Source organism: Opisthocomus hoazin, chromosome 10, assembly GCF_030867145.1.
Source record: "Opisthocomus hoazin isolate bOpiHoa1 chromosome 10, bOpiHoa1.hap1, whole genome shotgun sequence".
NCBI lineage: Eukaryota > Metazoa > Chordata > Aves > Opisthocomiformes > Opisthocomidae > Opisthocomus > Opisthocomus hoazin.
The window spans coordinates 19328682-19346882 of record NC_134423.1 but is presented as its reverse complement, the minus strand read 5'-3'; the positions used below and the strand labels follow the sequence as shown (position 1 = coordinate 19346882).

The following is an 18201-nucleotide window of genomic DNA, read 5'->3' as shown; positions in this document are numbered from 1 at the left end:
TCCCTATGGATCTCAGCTGTTTTCTGCAACAGCTCGTGACTGACTTCCTTATGTGGCTGTCACACTGGAACAGTGGGCTGTTTCCCAAATTTGCATTTACAAAAGGCATCAGGAGAAAGATAACTAACCGCAGACCGTCACAGCTGGGGCAGGGGTACTGAACTAGGATCTGCACTTCAGAACCTGAAAGGACAAACGTTCCTTTCCCAAGGGCTACTTGGAAAAAAAAACCCAACTTTCTTCTCCTGACAATATAAGGAATAGCACAATAATATTTTTAATTTTCACTGGAATTTAGGTTCTTACTTTGGCCTCTCAGGAGTCTGGTACTAACAGAAAGGTGTCATCAACTAGCGGCCTTGATTATGAACAGTATGTGTCCACAAAACGGCTGGTGCAGTACTTTTTAACCTCTCCGTTTTCCAAATTTTGTAACTTCAACAAAGCACAGAAGAAACCGTTTAGGAAAATAAAGGCCCAACAATGGGTACGACCCAGTTCTAGTTCAGAGCACGCACGTTCTTGGTCCTGTTCTGTGCATACCCTGCTGCTGTGCATCACTTGGGGTACATACGCAGGCCAGTTCGCCCCACTGACGGCGTGCTGAGAACAGAGCAAGCCCTCTGACGGGTGGATGAGCAGCCGCAGCTACCGCTCCTCAGACTGCAGTCACTGCCCATCCTGCCCACGCCCATTACACCCGTTACCTGCATGCTTCAGTTACTGGTTTCATTGCTGGTACATCAAATGAGTACATCACACCTTCCAGAACTAGAGAGCGAAAACACAGCCAGCCTGATGATTCACCCTGCGTTGCTAAAAGGCTGTAACTTACGCTAAATGAAATCGGACTGAGTGACGCGAGCAGCCTGCTCTGCAGATCAGTCCTTCTGAAGGGGACACTCGGAGCACATTAGCACTGGCCCTCCACTGCTAGGGTGTTTAGTACCTAGTAGTAAGTCACATTCTGTCAGTGCTTTCCTTTCTCCTGGTGAGAAAGGTGTTTTCAACACCTGCACACCTCTGGTTCTACATTAAGAAAAATAATTTTCTGTGATGTTTGTGTCTCTGCTGGATCCTTCCGCAACCTTTCACTCCCTGCATTTCACTGAAAACGTAACAAGTACAAAACATACGGTATTCACCTTCTGAGCGTTTCTATTATACTACTGTTTCTGATACTGTACTTGATTAAACACTTTACTACAAGCTACAGTAGTACGAGGCTGCTTTTGTGTGTTGAAGAGAATGCATCTTTTCTACTCTCTGCACAGCTTTTTGAGGACATCCCACCCCAAGAAGCAATAGCAGTGCATTGCCATGCCTACAGGAAGGGGGCTGCCCCTCCGTGCACGTGAGGTGGCCGAGTCAGCTGGGCTTACAGGGGTTTAGGAGCCTCCAGCCACCTCACAAAGGAGTCCCACGTGGAAACTTTTTATCAGATATGTCCCATATTCCATCTAAAAAGGTCCCAGTCCAAGCCCACCCAGGATTTGACTTTTTAAGCTTTGGCTGAAGAACTATGTAAAAACAAAACTGCAAACATGCAGGTTCCCCACCACAGAACAGCTGCAAGACATGGAATTTTATCTGCGCTGCGTGCTTTGCTTCTGCCCGAAATGGCCTTATTCCAGCCCTAGACCAGACCTTCTAGCACTGGTAGACATATATAAACAGAGATGGAAGTTACAAGTGTAGGAAGAATAAAGGCAGTGTGAAAAGCAAAATATAGCAGATAATGTATAAAAATATATATAAATACACAGGAAAAACTGTGATTTTATTGAGTAGTAATATGACAATATGGATAAAGATATTAAAACATTTGTTATCTCATAGTCTGAAGAGCCCTTTCTGAGAGAGTAGGAAAACTCCGTCCTGAATTACCCTGATTGTTTCAGGCAGCCTGTCTCCAGGCAGCGCTGTCCTTGGGGCTCTGCCCCGCGCCCTGCACAGGGGCTGCACCCAGCACCTCTCGCCAGCCGACGGCTGCCAGAACCCTGCAGACCCGCAGCGAAGCAATTTCTACAAGTACTTTACCCTTACATTAAGAACGGGCACTGCATCCCTAGGGATTATGAAACACCACCTCCATCTACCCGAAAACCAGGAGCAGGCATTAATTAAACACAACGGGATCTAACTTTTTGCCCACGCTGCACCAGGCTGCCGGGATAAGGAATCCCGTTCAGTCAGCGCTCGGGCAGAAGCCAGGCTGCCTGCAGCTGCCGCCGCTGAGGAGACGCAGCCAGCCCCAAGCAGCCCTGTGGCCATGACAGGCAGCCTCCCTGGGGCAGGGGTGAGCGCCCGCTGGGGGCGTTGGTAAATGGGACTGGAAGAGCCGAGGACGATGGCGCGGAAGTAAAAACTAAGGTCTCTCCTGGCCTGGCACTGTGCCCTTGGGGCACCGTGAAGAGTGTTTGTGCGGCAGGCAAGGCGCGGAGACCTGCACCGAGCCGCAGCCAGCGAGGTCGGGCCTCCTGCAGGCAGCCTACGCTGCGGGTAATGGCGGCGCGAGACCCTCCCTGTGGGAGAAGCTTGTGCGCAAGAGGCAGGCTGGGTGTCTCTGCCGGGCTGTGCCGATGGGTGCCACGCCGAGGATGGGTGCGGCAGGGTTCCCAGCGAGGAGAGGAGCCATGGGCTGGCCAGGGTGCTGCTGGGCTGGAACCTGCCTGCGTGCCCGCTGCCGCCAAGGGAAGGGCGCGTGGTCACGGCTCTCTGCCAGGCTGCGGCTCTGGCTTGCTCAGGCTGGCACAGCTGCTCCTTCCCTCGCACCGCTGTGCGGCTCTCTGTCAGGAAAAGCAGATGTAACTGGAGCAACCAACCTCGCAATGCTCATCCCAGAGCTCCTCCAGCCCGCGAGCACAGCGGCGTTCCTGGGAAGGACAGGGAGACGTGGCTCTGCCTCGCACGGCTGCCAGGAGCGGTGCCTGCAGGGCACGGACAGCCACACTTGGGACCTGCTCCGCGAGGAACCCTGGTCCTGTGCGTGCTGGGCAGGCGAAGGTAGCACAACAGCAGGCCTTTGGCAGAAAAGGATTAATTTTGTCTGTAGGATTATAAAATATAACTGGGCTTGAAGCTAGGGTGGCCTTTGGAAAAGTAGTTAATTCTAGCTCTGGTAATGTCCTGCTGAAACTAACTGATGACAGAAATGACTGTCCTGTAAGGAATAGATACAAATCCCAATTTAAGAAAGATACAAGGCCTAAAACTAATTCAGCAGCCTCTTCAAGAAAAATCACTGCTCCCTTTTCCTTACTCTCAGCTCTCCTTGTTCCTGTTAGTTTGTGTGCCACCACAGACCTCCTTCGGACCAGAGCTAGAGATGACGTGAAGGAGCCTGCTAGGTCTGAGTTCCTGCAAGCTCTAGGGAAATACCAATTCCTGTCTAGCTTTGAATTTTTATTCCTAGTTTTAGTAAATGAATGTAACTTTCTATATTGCTTCCATCTTAACATATTGCAAAAAGTTTTTGCTTTGAGGGAGCAATAAACTGTATAAACGAGCTGAAAGATAGGAAACAGCATCTGCCACAGTGGAGATCCAGCAATTCTTTACTGACAAGAGTTTTGTGAAGCTTACTGAATACTTGAGGAAAAACTGCAGGATGCCTAACAAGAAGCTGCTAATCCAGTAAGCTCAGGGCAAAGAGTGAATGAAGTCTGCACTTTGCCTTCCTGAGCTGCAGGTGGGGTCCGCTTGCAGACTTGAATATTGGCATCTCTCCTCAGAACAGTGAAGGCTTACCAGTGCAGCTCTTACTCATCTTAACAGTTTTCTTGACTGCACAACTAGACCAAAAGGTTCTTATGGGTCTCATTTAGAAACAACCAGGTCCAATAGTTCTCACAGGTCTCACTTAGGAGGGTGAGCTATATGGTAATGGTAAAGGATGTTATTTGCCCTGAAATCAGCATCTAATAGCTTGTGTAACTAGACAAACCATTCTTCACAACAAACAGACTAGAACCAAGCTGACTTCATTATGAACAGACACATTGGTACTTTTGTATTTATTAAATTAAAACCACACAAAATATAACTGCACACAAGAACACGCACCTGATATTCCAGTGTCATATCTCACAAAGAAAAATCTCTTGCCGTTACTCTTGCCTTTCATCAGCAGAAATCCAATTTGCTAACAGTTGTTTAACCATAAAGGCTTTAACTTACCAAAAGAAGTCGAATTGCCCTTTCTAGGAATACATCGTAACCACACACAGACACACACAGAGTTCAGAGGCAAGTTCTGCAGCCCTGAAGTACACAAAACTTCCACAGCAAATTTGCCTGTGTTTGCAGAGTAAGTAAATTTCTATTACTTTCATAGTTTGTCATTTACAAGCAAACTGATTTAATATTTTTTAAAGACTTAAAACAAATTTCACTTTGACAAGTATTTACAAAATCTTTACTAAAGATCAACATCCTGCATAAAGGTGACCTCAAGGATATATTGTTGCTACCATGCTACAGTATGCACAGAAGGGGTAATAAAGGCCATTGCTAGTTTTGGAAGGCTTAAACCCTTTGTTGATATCGCATAAGGACATTAACCTATGGAAGGCAGAAGAGGTCATAATTTCAGTGCAATTACCCATTCACGACTTGTTTTAAGTACATCAAGACGACGAGTCCAAAAGACTTGGCTTTTGAATTATTGACCACTTAGTTCTTTAAGAACTGATTTCACAGGAAGTTTTCAGGCCATCACATCTGTCTTCTACTGGTGATACGAAGAAGTTGCATAGGGACCTTCCTCATTCTCCTCCTCTCTAAAAAGAAAATGATCACAATTATCAGACCAGGAAGGTACCATGTCTCAACAGCAACACTGTAATGCAAATGCAGATAACCAGTTTTCCTAAGGGATCAAAACCAGTGAGACTGGCATTGCCCAACAGGAACACTACTTGTGGTACACTACAGTTCACCGTGCATCTCCGCAGTACTCGTTATGTTGTTTCACAAACAGGATGCTGAAAACAAGTAAAGCTGTGCAAGTTCAACAACATCAGAACGTATTTAGAGCTTAATGAACTATCCTGACACTACAGTGCCAAATCAATAAGAAATACCGCACAGGATAAACAAGCGGAGGGCATGCTGGAGTTCAAATACTGTTGCTTTTAATTTATTTTTTTAAAAAAACAAGCTCAGGTGTGGGCTTGTGTCAGACTTCTGAATGGCAGGGGCTGCAGATGGACCAAATGAGGCAAGAACAGGAGCAGCCAGTCACAGCTGCAGCTGGATCTGTGTCTTGATGCTGCAAGGGTACTCCCTGAGTGTGGTCCTTGATGTATACTTGCTGTGCAGCAATCAATATGGAGACTGATCACTTGGATTTTCTTAGAAAATAGTTGCCCACAGGTGCTATTGTTAATGCAATGACTGGATACACCAAAGTAGTATTGCTATTAAAAAAGCCTCAGGAAAAAACAGTCTGCCTACTGTTTACTTGGCAATACTGCCTTTAAAAAAAACACAAGTGGTTATGTAAATCTATTGCAGAGCAGCATCCAGTATTAATTCAAGCATGCTAAGTTCTCCAAAGATCATTGTTTTCTGCTACTGTAGCTTAAAAATTATCTTCCTGGGAGCCTATTCTTAAAGCTGCTAACAATTTTAGGGTTTTGTTGAGAACAGAAAGACTTAACAGTTGCTGCACTGTGAGCTTCAAAGGATTTCGAGTTATTTTTCATACTGTGTGGCCTCCACACAAAGGTACAGTTATTCATATAGACTAATAATGGTAAAAGATAAAAACTATGTATTTCAATAGTATTCCAAAAACCCACTCACGCAGACTTTTCCCTACTAACTTCTAAACATGATTATCTATCTGCAATTTAAATTCCATATAACGCCCCCAGAACAGAATGAGAGGAACGAACCCTACAAACTAACCAAGCAGCTGAGTAACCTGCACTCCTTTTCCCAGCCCTTCCCTGTTCTTGGGTAGTCCAGCAAAATTATCTTAAGCCACAGACATGATGCTGCTTTTGCCTTGAAACAGTATTTTCAAAAAAATTAAATCTCCAAAAATCAGGCTTTGAATGAAACTGGTAGTTACTGCAAGGATGTGTGGTTACAGTAGTACTGAAAACAAATTTTAGCCTTTCTTACAAATACTACAGCTATTTACACTCGTGATGTGACAGACACAGTACCAAGCATGACTCTTCAGATACAGACGATCTGTGTACATTTAAGTAGTATCTTTCCTTATATAACCAATTCTGCATTGCAAAACTGCCATGGAACACTATAATTTGCAGATGCTGTTCCTAATACCTGGCATGGCAGTAAAGTAAGGAAGCAAACAGTTCATGTTTAGTTGAATAAGCACTAAAGCACTTTTGATCTATAAATTGTATCAAGACAATACATTTTAAAGCTTTTTTTCAGCACTGAAACCTATCAACATACCAAGCTTGTAAGATTTGACTGCAGGACTATAAAATTCAACCATAACTACTTGGCTGAAGCTAAATATTTCAAAAAGTATATTGACACTCTGACATATGCCCTTCTGGTGCAACGGGTTTCTAGCCACAGATGCCCAGAACTTAGTTGCAAAAAGCAATCTCCTGATAGTTTGTGAGGATGAAGGAGAACTTCTAAATTTTCAGAGCTTACTGTCCAGCAGGAGAGAGACTTACTTTCTATGCTGTACACAGAAAATTACTTTGTACTTCTTAGCTTTGCTGTATTTCCCTTTTTTGGAGAATAAAACGTGGCAGAATTACAGCAAAAAGACCTTCCTTCTAACCAGAGGCTGTCAGAATTGCCCTTTCAGTTGTTCTTCTTGAAAGCCTTAATATAGGAATAACATTCCTCAGGACACGGCACCAGCCGAGCACGGGACTGAAACTACCTGCAGTTGACTATGGTGGATAGTAGGGGTGAATATGAAGACCTGAGGAGCTGAAACAGGCAGGTCTTCAGACATCAAAGCAACAAAACAGCTAGTCTATGCTGTTTGTCTCTGCTTCCCTTGTGAAATCCGCGCTCGGACTATGGGCTCCTACTTGGCAACCGGCAGCAGAGGGCAGAAGACCGGCACTCAAGGCACAGCCAGCTTTGAGGGGCTTCTGTTCGTGGCAGGGACATAAGAACCATGTAGCAGGTCATCATGCTTGAACCTAAGCAGAGCAGTGGCTGGCTGAATATGTAAGATAAATTGCTGATCAAGGCTTCAGGCATGCTGTAGCTCTCAGTAAGGGCTGGCAAGAACAGCTTCTAACCTTCCACCCCAGGCCACAGTACGAGGCGACGCGATGAGGTCTACAACACATTACTCCAAACCAAGGAAACAGCCATGCAACATTACTAATTCAGAACTGTACATAGCAACTACAAGTCTGTTCTGATGGCTTAAAAACAAGCCAAGCTTTATATGAAATAAAATGACACAGTAGTAGCTCCGGACAATGGCCCACAAGCAACAACATGGCAGTGTGTGTATGTTCAATGACCAAACAATTTTCTTCACTTTGAAGATGCTTAAAACAGCAAAGTGGTAAGTCACTGCAGCGTTGTCCTTCAGGCACAGGGAAAGGAACCGCCTAGCTTTACAGGGCTTCGTAGCGCTGTCTCTTCCTGTTTGCTGTTGCCACTTTGCCCAGCAGGTTACGGGAGATGAAAGACATCTACTGCAAGCTATTGTATGCATCAGGCCACAATAAAAAATGCCAATAACTGCTTCTGTGAGACCAAGCGCGCCTGAGTGTGAACAAGTAAACTTGAATCCAATGCTTGGACGATTCTAGAATCCATGATTAAACAAGGCAGCAATCTGAGTTCATGAGTTAATAGCTTCTGGAAGTCTGAAAACAGGATTCTCCACAGGCAGCCTCCTTTATTGAGGTATCTGTTTTCTGAGCCGATAGCCAATGATGGTGAACAATCATTGGACAAATTAACTCAGTTTCAAATGCTTCAACACCCTACTCTTTCCTAGGTTCAGGGCAAGGCAACTGAGCAGATGACAATATACAGTTCTGTTCCAGTGCCACACACCAGTTAATTACATTGGCTCACATAACCAACACAGATAAGAGTGGCTCTGCTCAGTTACAAGGTTTTAAAAATGCGTCACTAAAAAGCAAACGCAGAAAGCTGTGACCTGTTGCACAAGCACAGTATATGATCCTAGTGTTCTAGCCTGCCACAGTACCACCCTAAAATATTAAGGGCTCCATAAAGACCTTGCATTAGACCGCTGGTGTTCAACTATCTGACACGAAAAGCGTCACTTATCTTCATTTCAGTTTTGGCATCCTGAAACATGCATAGCAGCATTCTGGGCAAGATGAAGCACCACCATACTTTCTCAAACTACTACAGCTTGCATTTCTTTCATGTGTGGATAAAACTAATAATAGGTATTTTCCCCTAATATGCAAATACATGAGACAGCGATATATGCTACAAACAACTATATTAATACTTTTGCATTTCTTTTGGCCTATATACAATAATGCATAATTATAAAAATATCGCTCAAAACAGAAACAGGTCTTACTGCCTTAAGCTGCAGCTGCACCTTGGGTACATGCGCCTGACTGGGGGGACTGCTTAACCAATCATCTCTTGCTCAGTTAAACTTTCTAGTAAAAGTAGCATTACATGCAGATCTAGCCATATGCTTACACAAACTCTAACAATGAAAGGCAGCTGGCACAAACTGAGTAGATCACATTGTATAATCTTTAATGTTCGTCTACTTGCATGGCTATTAAATATTATTATTAAGATCTAGTCTAAACCTGCGCCTATGTGGTCCTCAATTTTTCGCCCTAACAGCAAGAAGCTTTAGATGGGAAGAGGCTGACTCCAGAGATTAATACACTTCATTTCTCGGAGAGCACTTACACAGGTGACTCCAAGAGGTATAACTAAACACTGTAATTCACCTTAAGCTGTCTTTGTAGCACAAGGCAGTTTCTGACTATGAAACTGCCTGTGCAGTTTGATCAGAATCAGTGCATGTATGTGCATGCATTCTTGGCAACTTTATGGGAGACCAAAGTAAAAAGCAATTTCAGAGATGTTGTGATTCTCTCCATCTATCAAAGCAGGCTCACAGGTATGGTGACAAGTTATGACTCTTCAAGTTCTGGAACTGACAGTCTGCTTCTGCTTGCACATTTCTTGGTTCCAGTGTCCCTTTTGGTGGTAGCAGATGTAACTTGAGGCACTCCTTTCTTACTTGCAAACAGGCACTTAAGTACATGGCAGTGCTGGTGCATGTCACATTCTAAACAGGCCTTGACAAGGCAATCTGAATACAGAAGGCCAGGGTAGCTGGAAACAGCACTCAGTTCATAAAAGGCTTTCACTCTAAGATTGAAAACTTGTGTATTCATGAGGCTGGTTTACTATCATGATGGCTGTCCAACTTTCAAGGCCACCCGCTCCAAGCAAGGGACAAGAAAAATACCAGCAGGAGGGAGAACAGGCACCTCGTGGGGAGCTGCTGGGCCAGACTAAGGAATGCCGTCAGCTTCCAGCGGTTGGGCCCAGAAATACCATGGATGGTACACAGCTGAAAAGTGTCTCCAGGGTTGCTGGCAATGATCTGCCTCTACTCCTCCTCTCTTCAAGGAGTAAACATTCACTTTGGCCCTTCCTGTCAGATTGTAAAGGGGTGAACACAGTTGGAAAAGATGAGGCAAGGATGGCTTTTGCGAGCCATGACCGAAAGCCAGAAGTGGTGGGGTAGAAGGCAACTCTACAAATTGTAGACTTCATCAGACACACAGGAAGCTTCTCTGTTCAGAAGCTTTGGGTAACATCCTGCTCAGGAGATAGCCTGCAGCTCTGTACTTCATGCTTCCTGTAGTATCATGACCAATAAAATCTGTACTCTGTGTATAATTAACAAGATTACCTGCTAAATCTGAACAGGAGGTGGGAAAGTAACTCATCCTCCTGCATCCATTATTCCTTGGGAGGAAATCTGGTACCAGGCCCTCATTTCCCAAGTTGTAACGTAAGCAATACAGGAAATGGATATTAGTAGTAGCAGTGCACTATTTGTGCACTCTCACTGTACTGGCTCTGCTCATGGTATAGCAAGGTCTAAGTGAACTTCCTTCTGTAAATTAGCATGTTATTTTGTTGAAGGGATGTGAAAACAACTGCCTTCCTCTGGCAGGGACTGTGGTTTCCTGTCACCCACCTTAACTGCTGGGTCAACACCTACTCTAACCTGTGTTAGACACACATGTCTAATGATCTGAGAGTCAGCAGTGGCACATTTTCATATATGCTCTACATTGTTTCAAATATAACAATGCAAGTGAATGAGTTTGAATAGAGAAGGATGTGAGTTCCAACAGCTATTTTTCCTCTTTCATGCAATCAAATCAAAAGAAAATAACTGACAAGTGTGTTAACAAGATGTGAAAGCGTTCCAGCCTTCCCTGAGACTGTAACTCTAAATGAGCGTCCTTCTGGCAGTGGAGGCGTGTATAGGGAATGCAGCAGGCAATGAGTTACCTTAAGCTGTCTTATGAGATATTTCTCCAAATGAGGCTTGTCCAACTGCTAAATGCAATATAGTGCTCCCACTCAAACTTTTGTTTACTGAATGAAGATTTTAAGTTGTTGAAATAACCCATTAACTTCTCAAAGAAATGATGGGACTCTACGCTCAATAGATTTGGTCCTGAAAGGTTACTTTCTTCTTAACAAGAGAAGTATCTTGCTTGCACTCAAAATCACAGTATGTGAAGTGAACCAGGATGATGGAAGAAGTTTTGCATTAAACAAATACACAAAAGCACAGCACATATCTGCAGGCATAACCTCGCTCCAGCTCTCTGGTAAGACAAGTGATACCAGTCCCCTGCAGCCATACCTTTTCTCATCGTGAGGAAAGGCCATCTTGGTATCTACAAACAACGTTTTGTGAGGCAGCCGTTCTAACTGCCATATCAAGGCATCTGCTGCTGGTGTGCTCTGAATGTATCTGGTGCACAGTAATAGCACAGACTCGCTGCGGACAAATTAGAACTACAAATGCTGTCTGAGATACCCGACAAAGAGAGTTCAGCTTAACCTAAAAAGCCTTCAGATGAGATTAAGATGCTTAATACTAAAAGTGGCATTTACCTGACATTGTCATCTTTTAGTTTTCTGGCTGCTTGCTTGGATAATTTAATCTGCAAGTCCAATCTCTGTAGGAAATCTTTGGCAGATAGTTCTTCTGGTGCAGTGGGCTGATTGTCAGGCTCTTGAGGACTGGGAGAACTACTTTCTTCCTGAACTGTCACTAGTCCTTCATCACAAGAAGGAGAGCTGTCAACAGCTTCATTCTCAGGAGACTCCAGTGAATTAAGTCCATTGAACAGTAACGGTTTCTCTGATATAACAGGAATATTCAGGGTTTTCCTCAGAAATATACAGTCATTAGTGAACAGTTTATTTGCCCTCTTTATTTGTTCCATCTGAAAAAGATAGGAAAAATGTAAGTTATTAGCTTTTGGCAAAGTATAAAATACTAAATTTCTGAAGTAGTACAGTAACCTTTAGTTACAAGAAATCTATACTTTCTTTGCAGCAGCAATGACTTCAAGAAAGGATTTTTTTTGCATTAAAAGTGATTTCAGAGTGTATGTTCTGTCTTAGCCTTGTCAAGTCAATACCCTAGCTTCTTCCTTTTATGTAGACTTGACTCCAAAATATTGGTCTTTAGAAAGTCTTGCACTACCTAAAGATGCTTTTCTTGAACAGCCTTCCAATCTCTATACAGGCTCACATGAACAACTTGCCAACGAATAAAAACTCTGTTGCGAAAGTGCTGCTGATTTGGATTTATATTAGAGTAAGGCTCAGAACTGCTAGCAGCTGTTGTAGGTGAACTCTCTGGTAAAAAGGATGCATAATACAAACAAGGGGTGATACAGTTATCTTGAGCATTCTAGGATGTGTTAGTTATGAACAGTGAGCACAGCACCACAAGTCTTGGAAGAGCAGTATATACTTCTTCCATAGTATTTCCCTCCCTAGCCAATATAAGAAATTAAGACTTCGGATGAAGTCCTGATTTTCAGCGACAAGTCAGGCAGTTAAAAGAATGGGGGACTCTTAAACACTTTGTAACGCAGCTACATGGACTAGTGGGTGCATCTGTCCAGGAAACAATCTACAGCACAACCAACAGCAACCTCATGTATGTAACAACGCATGGTAACAGCCACCATATAACTGACAATACTGTTTATGCAACTTTAACCCAAAGTACTTCTTACAACCGACTCATCAGTACAGGCGGTCTTATGACAGAAGCAAGAAGATGACCCCGTCTTTCTCAGCATACTCAGGCATAAAGACACACTTGTTCTATACTTCACCTGAGAAGCTATGATAAATTCCATTGCTTTACAGGCAAAGAAAAGCTCCCAGTAAATGTTTACTCTATCTCCCAAGTAAGAGTCTTGTTTAAGTTCTTACTCATCAAAATTTCCCTTCCAAGTCAACAAGTTAAACTAGTTCCCCATTTCTCAACTGCAAGTTTTAAGAAAGCACAGAAATTGGTATCCATGCTCATGTGGTTAGAACCATGAACTCATGGTTTCATTAGGAAAAGTCCAAAGTCAAAGAAAGAAAAATGACCATTCTGGTCCCCTGGTGACTGCAATAAGCAGAAACCCCTAATCGCTACAGTACTGCAATGATAAATGCACTCTAAATAAAATCTGCTTGAAAACAAGTAGAAAGAGAACTGAAAATACCTCTTGCCCAGCATTAGAAGTGTTGTTTGTTTTTATTAAACTAAATAGAGCTAAACTGAGTAAGAATAAAGACTGTAAAAGTCTTGTAATAATAGTCTTACTGCTAGTGTAATTGCCCAGAAAAAGCTGAGCACTCTAAGCACTAGCCACTCTCTACTTCAATGGCTGAAGTATCTTGAGTTCAGTGCTGAGATGATGAAAAAATTGCTCTATCATCTTATCCTTGTTAGTCTTAAACTCGTAAACTTTGCTCTGCCACTACTTGGAGTCCTTCCCCATTGCAAAGGACCATTGCTAACAGATAATAACTGGGTTAACACACCTGTGCATTTCTCATGCTGAACGTACTAGCAGGGGAAGCTGTCTAAAACCAAGGGAAAGCAGTGACGTTAGTCTTTCTTCTCTGTGCAGATACGAGACTGGGTGGCCACTTGTAGAACTATAATAAACTACTGCATGCAACGTAGACCTGGACTGTGTAGTAAGAGCATCTGCTGCACTGCCATTACAGATCCAGTGTCATGTATGGATGCATTTGCTTGGGTCCTGGAAGCCTGATGAAATTTTTCTCCCTAAAAAATAAATAGGAGATTCTCTCTAGAAAGGCTGTGTACGAGGAAGTAATGAAAACAGTGCAGTAAAGCTCAGCAGTAAGCTATTTCTACCCATTAAATACACAAAAATAGTATTCTCTACTTAAAGACAATTCCAACCTGTTGATGCAGATCGCCAAGATGATGAAATGATTAGATTTAATAATCCTTTTCAAAAACCGAATAACTAACATCCAGTGTCAGACAGTAAGTTTCTACAAGTAAGAGAAGCTTATTACTCTTTCAGGTCCTGAAGCCAGGAAACTATTTTTAGTTAGCCTTACACAGTATAGAGTGTAAGATCTCTCCCAAGCTGAGTACCATCTGAAGGGCATAAAGGGAGCTCCACTTGACTTAGTAACGAGACCTACAATGATCATCAGACGCCAGTGTAAATGTCAATTGTCAAAATCTCTAAAAGCTGTCTATCTTGATGGGTATCAAAAAATGTTTAAAATGATAGCTGGATCTTTTCTCTAAAAATACAACACAAAAGCTGCAAACTGAGATCTCTGCTACAGAGGAGTTGGAAGGTGATGCTTCAATAGCTGATAAATAATGCACTGTACTGCTATTCTCTATCCTCCTTCACTGTAACTCTACCTGCGGTTATTTCTTCCTAAAATACCTTTCAAATACTGTCTCGTGCCATTTGGAAGTTTGTGCTCCTCTGCACCAAGTAAAAAAATGGGAAATACTTGGCTCTAAAACGAAAATCCCTCAGCCTCGCGCAGGTTACTTGATACGTGCAATATATACTGCTCCTTCTACAACTCTGCATGACTCCCGACATTTGTAAGTGTATGGAGAGCAGGATTAACAACAGGGGGGGTTTACTGCTAGAAACACAGAACTAATTTATTAGCTACAGACCTATAATAGCACGTGCCAAAGCCTTTGCTCTTAATACTTTAACTGAAGCTGCACTAATGCATAAACTGGTGCTGAACTAATCCATCAAAACAGCTTCTACTGCCAGTGAAACAAATAATCCTCTTCCTTCTCACCTCAACAGGGATACCTTAGTATGATGGAAAACGGCACTCCAACTGAACCATAAATATGATACTAAACATTAATTCCCAGTGTTAATTTACCCAACAGTATTCCAAGGAAGATCTAATGAACACAAGCCATACAAGATTAACAATGTCTGGGCGAGAGGGGTGAAGGGCAGGGGGTGAGCCCAAACAAAGCACACCGATCTATCTCCCCCAGCATGATATTTTCATCCATCTTAAACTGCCTATGCTGTATCATGCCCAGGCAGGCACTGGACAGAATGTCTCTCGCTGCAAAGTAACTCCTAGTAAGGAAAACCAAGCAGGAAACTTCTAAAAACAGTAACACTGGAGGCAATGGCAGCCAAAGATAATTCTGATGTTCCCGTTACAGCAACCCTCACTTCTAGCCAAGCACATGGGACACAGGAAGCCAATGTAATGACTCTTTTCTAGAGGAAGTCAGTCCTTGTCATTGCGTGAACATGTAAGATTCTTCATATTGCTAAAAGCAAACACGTTTGCATACATTCCTACTCCGGGGTTAAAACCCAGTAAATCAGAAACACAATGGCTGATTGTGGCTAACTTGGCACCGCTCTTCAGTTAAACTGACACGGAATGTCCCTTGCTTATTCAAATATATATGATTCAGCTCCATTTTCTTAAGCAGAATACTACCAACATTAAATCAAGTAACAAGTAAGATCTTTAAAGAAAACAGCATTTATACTTTAAATGCATCATTACCAAAGCAAAAGTTTATTAAACTCATACTGTGAACAAAGTTTATGGTTCTTAAGTTAAAACTATTTTTTCAGACTGTACAGGTTTGATCCACAACTTCATTTTAGCTGAAAGGGAGTTGTAAAGTGTTCAGAAATGCCTTTTTTCTTAGAAAACTACTATTTCAGTAATCTGTTTATATTTTTCACTTATTGCAATGAACAAATACACTTCTGAATGAAAAACAACATAGCTAAGTCATTTAGGCCAGAGACTTTATCCATTATGGAAAGCACTGCTCAGGTCACTTTGCTTTGCCCCCGTAGTGAGCAAAACTCTGTTTTAATGTGGACCGGTGTAAATCCAAAATGCCATTAATTCTGTTGCCAAAAGGATTTGGTCAAAAGTGGCTTAATCTTTGTCAAGGGAAGAGAAATAGAGTTTTAACCCTTTTCACAACAAAGGCTGAATGCTGTTTGTGGTCAGGCATTGGAACTGGCTGCCCAGGGAAGTGGTGGAGTCCCCATCCCTGAAGGTGTTCAAAAAACAAGCAGACATGGCACTTCAGGACATGGTTTAGCAGGCATGGTGGTGTCAGGTTAACTTGACGATCTTAGAGGTCTTTTCCAACCTTAATGATTCTATGAAGTTGCTGGAAGGCTTTAGTACATCTTTCAGAACCAGAGAAGGAAAAGAAACCCACTCCAGCTAGAACCTATTAATTTAGGACAGCATTGTACTTCTTCTGGAAAGAGCCCAGCTGGAAGGCGCTCCATGCAGTGGATGTGAAAGTGACATTGAGTGTGTGTACCAGCGCCATGCTGTCGCCTATGCTCAGTGGCTGCTTGGTCCCAAGCACTTTTACATGTGGGGACTAGTGAAGGTGTGTGTAGGTGTGTCAGCTGGTAGCTCACTGGGCCCCGAGCAAGCAGGAATGAAGGCAGGGTAGGTGAGCTCAGCTCTGTGGGGCACGGTAGGGTGTCAGGACCTGCTGGTAGACCCTACTGGACTCTGCGTGCCTTTGGCTGGCATCAGCCTTTCAATGTTTTCCACGGAAACAAACCTTCTTCTCTATAGAAAGAGAGCAGAAGAGCAGCAACACTTTCAAATCAGTTGTAAATCACCTCTAGGCTGGCAGGTAGATGACAATGGAGGAATTTTTAGCCCTGAAGCTACTCAAAGAAATTCTTTCTTCTTCTTCTCACAGCCTACGTGCCAACCTCAAAATAACGATTCAAGATAAGTTTCACTGCTTTTTTTTTTTTTTAACCTGAAGCGAACGTAGTGGTGAGTCGCCACACAGGCGGAGATCACCCAACGGGAGCACGTGCACGTCCCTTCCCCGCGGACCCAGCGCTTGTCAGGTTCATGCCTGTGCCGTGAGGGCCCGCGCCCCGTCTGGGCAGCGCCAGCTCCAGCCGCTTCCCAGCGGAACCGGGCGTGGACCCGCCGGAGCAGGCCGCAAGACCCAGACGTCAGCACCCGAAACACCGAACCCAGCGCCTCGCCCCCGGCACGAACCGCGCCCGCCCCCAGCTCCGGGCGGGAAACGCCTCACAGGGCAGCCCCGCCCCGCCGCCCCTCGGCTGCCGGCCGCTCCCAGCGCCGCCCCCCCGGCTCCGCTGCCTGCGGTGACCGAACACCCCCGGGGCTGAGGCCTCCCGGCTCCCCGGCCGCCCCGGCGGCGCTCGCCTTACCGTGACGCCGTACTTGAGGGCGACGCCCTGCAGCGTGTCCCCGGCGCTCAGCCGGTGCTCCACGTAGCGCTCGGCCAGTGGCGCCGCCACGCTCGCCGTGCTGCCGTACGAGCGGGCCTTGGTGCGGGCCAGCCGCTGCGACAGCTCGGCCTCCGACTCTGGCCCGCCCGGCGGCTCCTCCCGCAGCGACTCGGCCATGCTCTCCGCCGCGCCTCAGCGACCGCGGCGCCGCGCCTCAGCGACCGCGGCGCCGCGCCGGCTCCGCAGCCGCCCCACCGCCAGGCATGGCGCGCCGCCCTCGCCCCCCTCCCCGCCCGCGGCAACAGCGGCGGCGGTGGCAAGGGCCCGGGCCGCCAGCAGCGGGACAGGGCGCATGCGCGGGGGCAGCGCGCGTGCCCACTGGCGGCCTGGCGACGCGCCTGCGCAGTGGCGGGGCCGCGCGCCTCGAGGGCCGGTGGCTGCGGTGAGGCCGGGCCCGGCGGGGAGCAGGGAGCTGCCCGGCGCAGGGCGGTGCTCGCTGCCACGCACCTCGCGTTGGGACCGCACCTCCCCGCAGGCCAGCGCCCTCTTCCCCGCTCTCCCCTGGAAGCTCCTCGGCGTGTGGCTGCGGCCCCGAGGGCCGAGCCGGGAGAGGCCGCGGGCACGGGCCTGGCTGCGGGGAGTTCCTGGTCCCTCGCTGAGGAGAATGGGTGCGTGCCCTTGGGCTGGGCCCCGGGAGTTCCGCCGCTGCGGTGGAGCCCGCTGGTCGCTCTGCTGCCAGCTGGGCAGGAGCGAGCACAGAGTGCTGGTGGCTGTTGAGGCTGCAGCCGGCCGCTCGGGCAGAGCCTCGGGAGCGCGTAGTGTGTCAGCGGACTGAGAAGCAAGGAGAGCGTGAAAAGGAGCGGGTTTGGGCACAAAAATAGATTTCTTGACTAACAAGTTACGTCTTCAGATATCGGTGTTATTTTAAAATGAAGACGTGTCACAAGTGAGCACTTCTCACCAAGAAATGTGCGTGTAGGCTTTCTTTGAAAGCTGAACTATTGTTACTGAGCTGGAGCTGTTTGACCAAAGCTGTGTGGGCTGTACAGATGGTGTGTGCGTGTGTGTCTGGTATGGGCCCAGTTTGTGCCAGAGCACCCAGACGTGTCTGGAGCAGCCTGCTGTAGGGGACTGTGCTTGAGCAGGGCCCTTCAGAGGTCACTGCCAGCCTCAGCCACACTGCGATTCTGGGAACTGGTGTGTGTAACAAACACCTAGTGCGGTACCGTTGTTCTCCTGGTAGGTCCTAGAAAGGTAGACATCTGGCTTAAACTTCAGCAAAAAAGACGTGCATGTGATAACCTCAGCATTCCTCAGCCCGGTATGTGTTTGCATAATTACTTGGAAAAATAAAATTCATCAACTGACATAATATCTAGTTGTGGTTTTTAGATGATGTTCAGTGGGTGGATCA

The 18201-nt window shown here is 45.5% G+C and overlaps 1 protein-coding gene across 2 annotated transcripts; it reads right to left on the bottom strand.

Annotated features, from left to right (window-relative positions):
* Positions 1–4001: 4001 nt before the first annotated feature.
* LYSMD2 (LysM domain containing 2) lies at positions 4002–17041 on the bottom strand. 2 transcript variants are annotated; one of them, XM_075431409.1, is made up of 3 exons: positions 16767–17027; positions 11128–11462; positions 4002–4781 (listed from the first exon to the last, which is right to left on the bottom strand). In XM_075431409.1, the coding sequence occupies exons 1-3, from the start codon at positions 16962–16964 to the stop codon at positions 4730–4732; spliced, it is 585 nt and encodes a 194-aa protein (XP_075287524.1). In that variant the 5' UTR covers positions 16965–17027; the 3' UTR covers positions 4002–4729. The 2 variants fall into 2 exon arrangements, with proteins under 2 accessions (XP_075287524.1, XP_075287525.1); XM_075431410.1 differs by lacking the exon at positions 11128–11462 and having other exon boundaries at positions 16767–17041.
* Positions 17042–18201: the final 1160 nt, after the last annotated feature.

Bases quoted from the DNA above. Each gene is read 5' to 3' on its own strand.
- LYSMD2 (XM_075431409.1), bottom strand. From the start codon at position 16,964: ATGGCCGAGTCGCTGCGGGAGGAGCCGCCGGGCGGGCCAGAGTCGGAG. The intron at 11,463-16,766 runs GTAAGGCGAGCG...TATCTTTTTCAG, and splicing joins CCCTCAAGTACGGCGTCACG to ATGGAACAAATAAAGAGGGC. The intron at 4,782-11,127 runs GTAAATGCCACT...TTTTCTTTTTAG, and splicing joins CTAAAAGATGACAATGTCAG to AGAGGAGGAGAATGAGGAAG.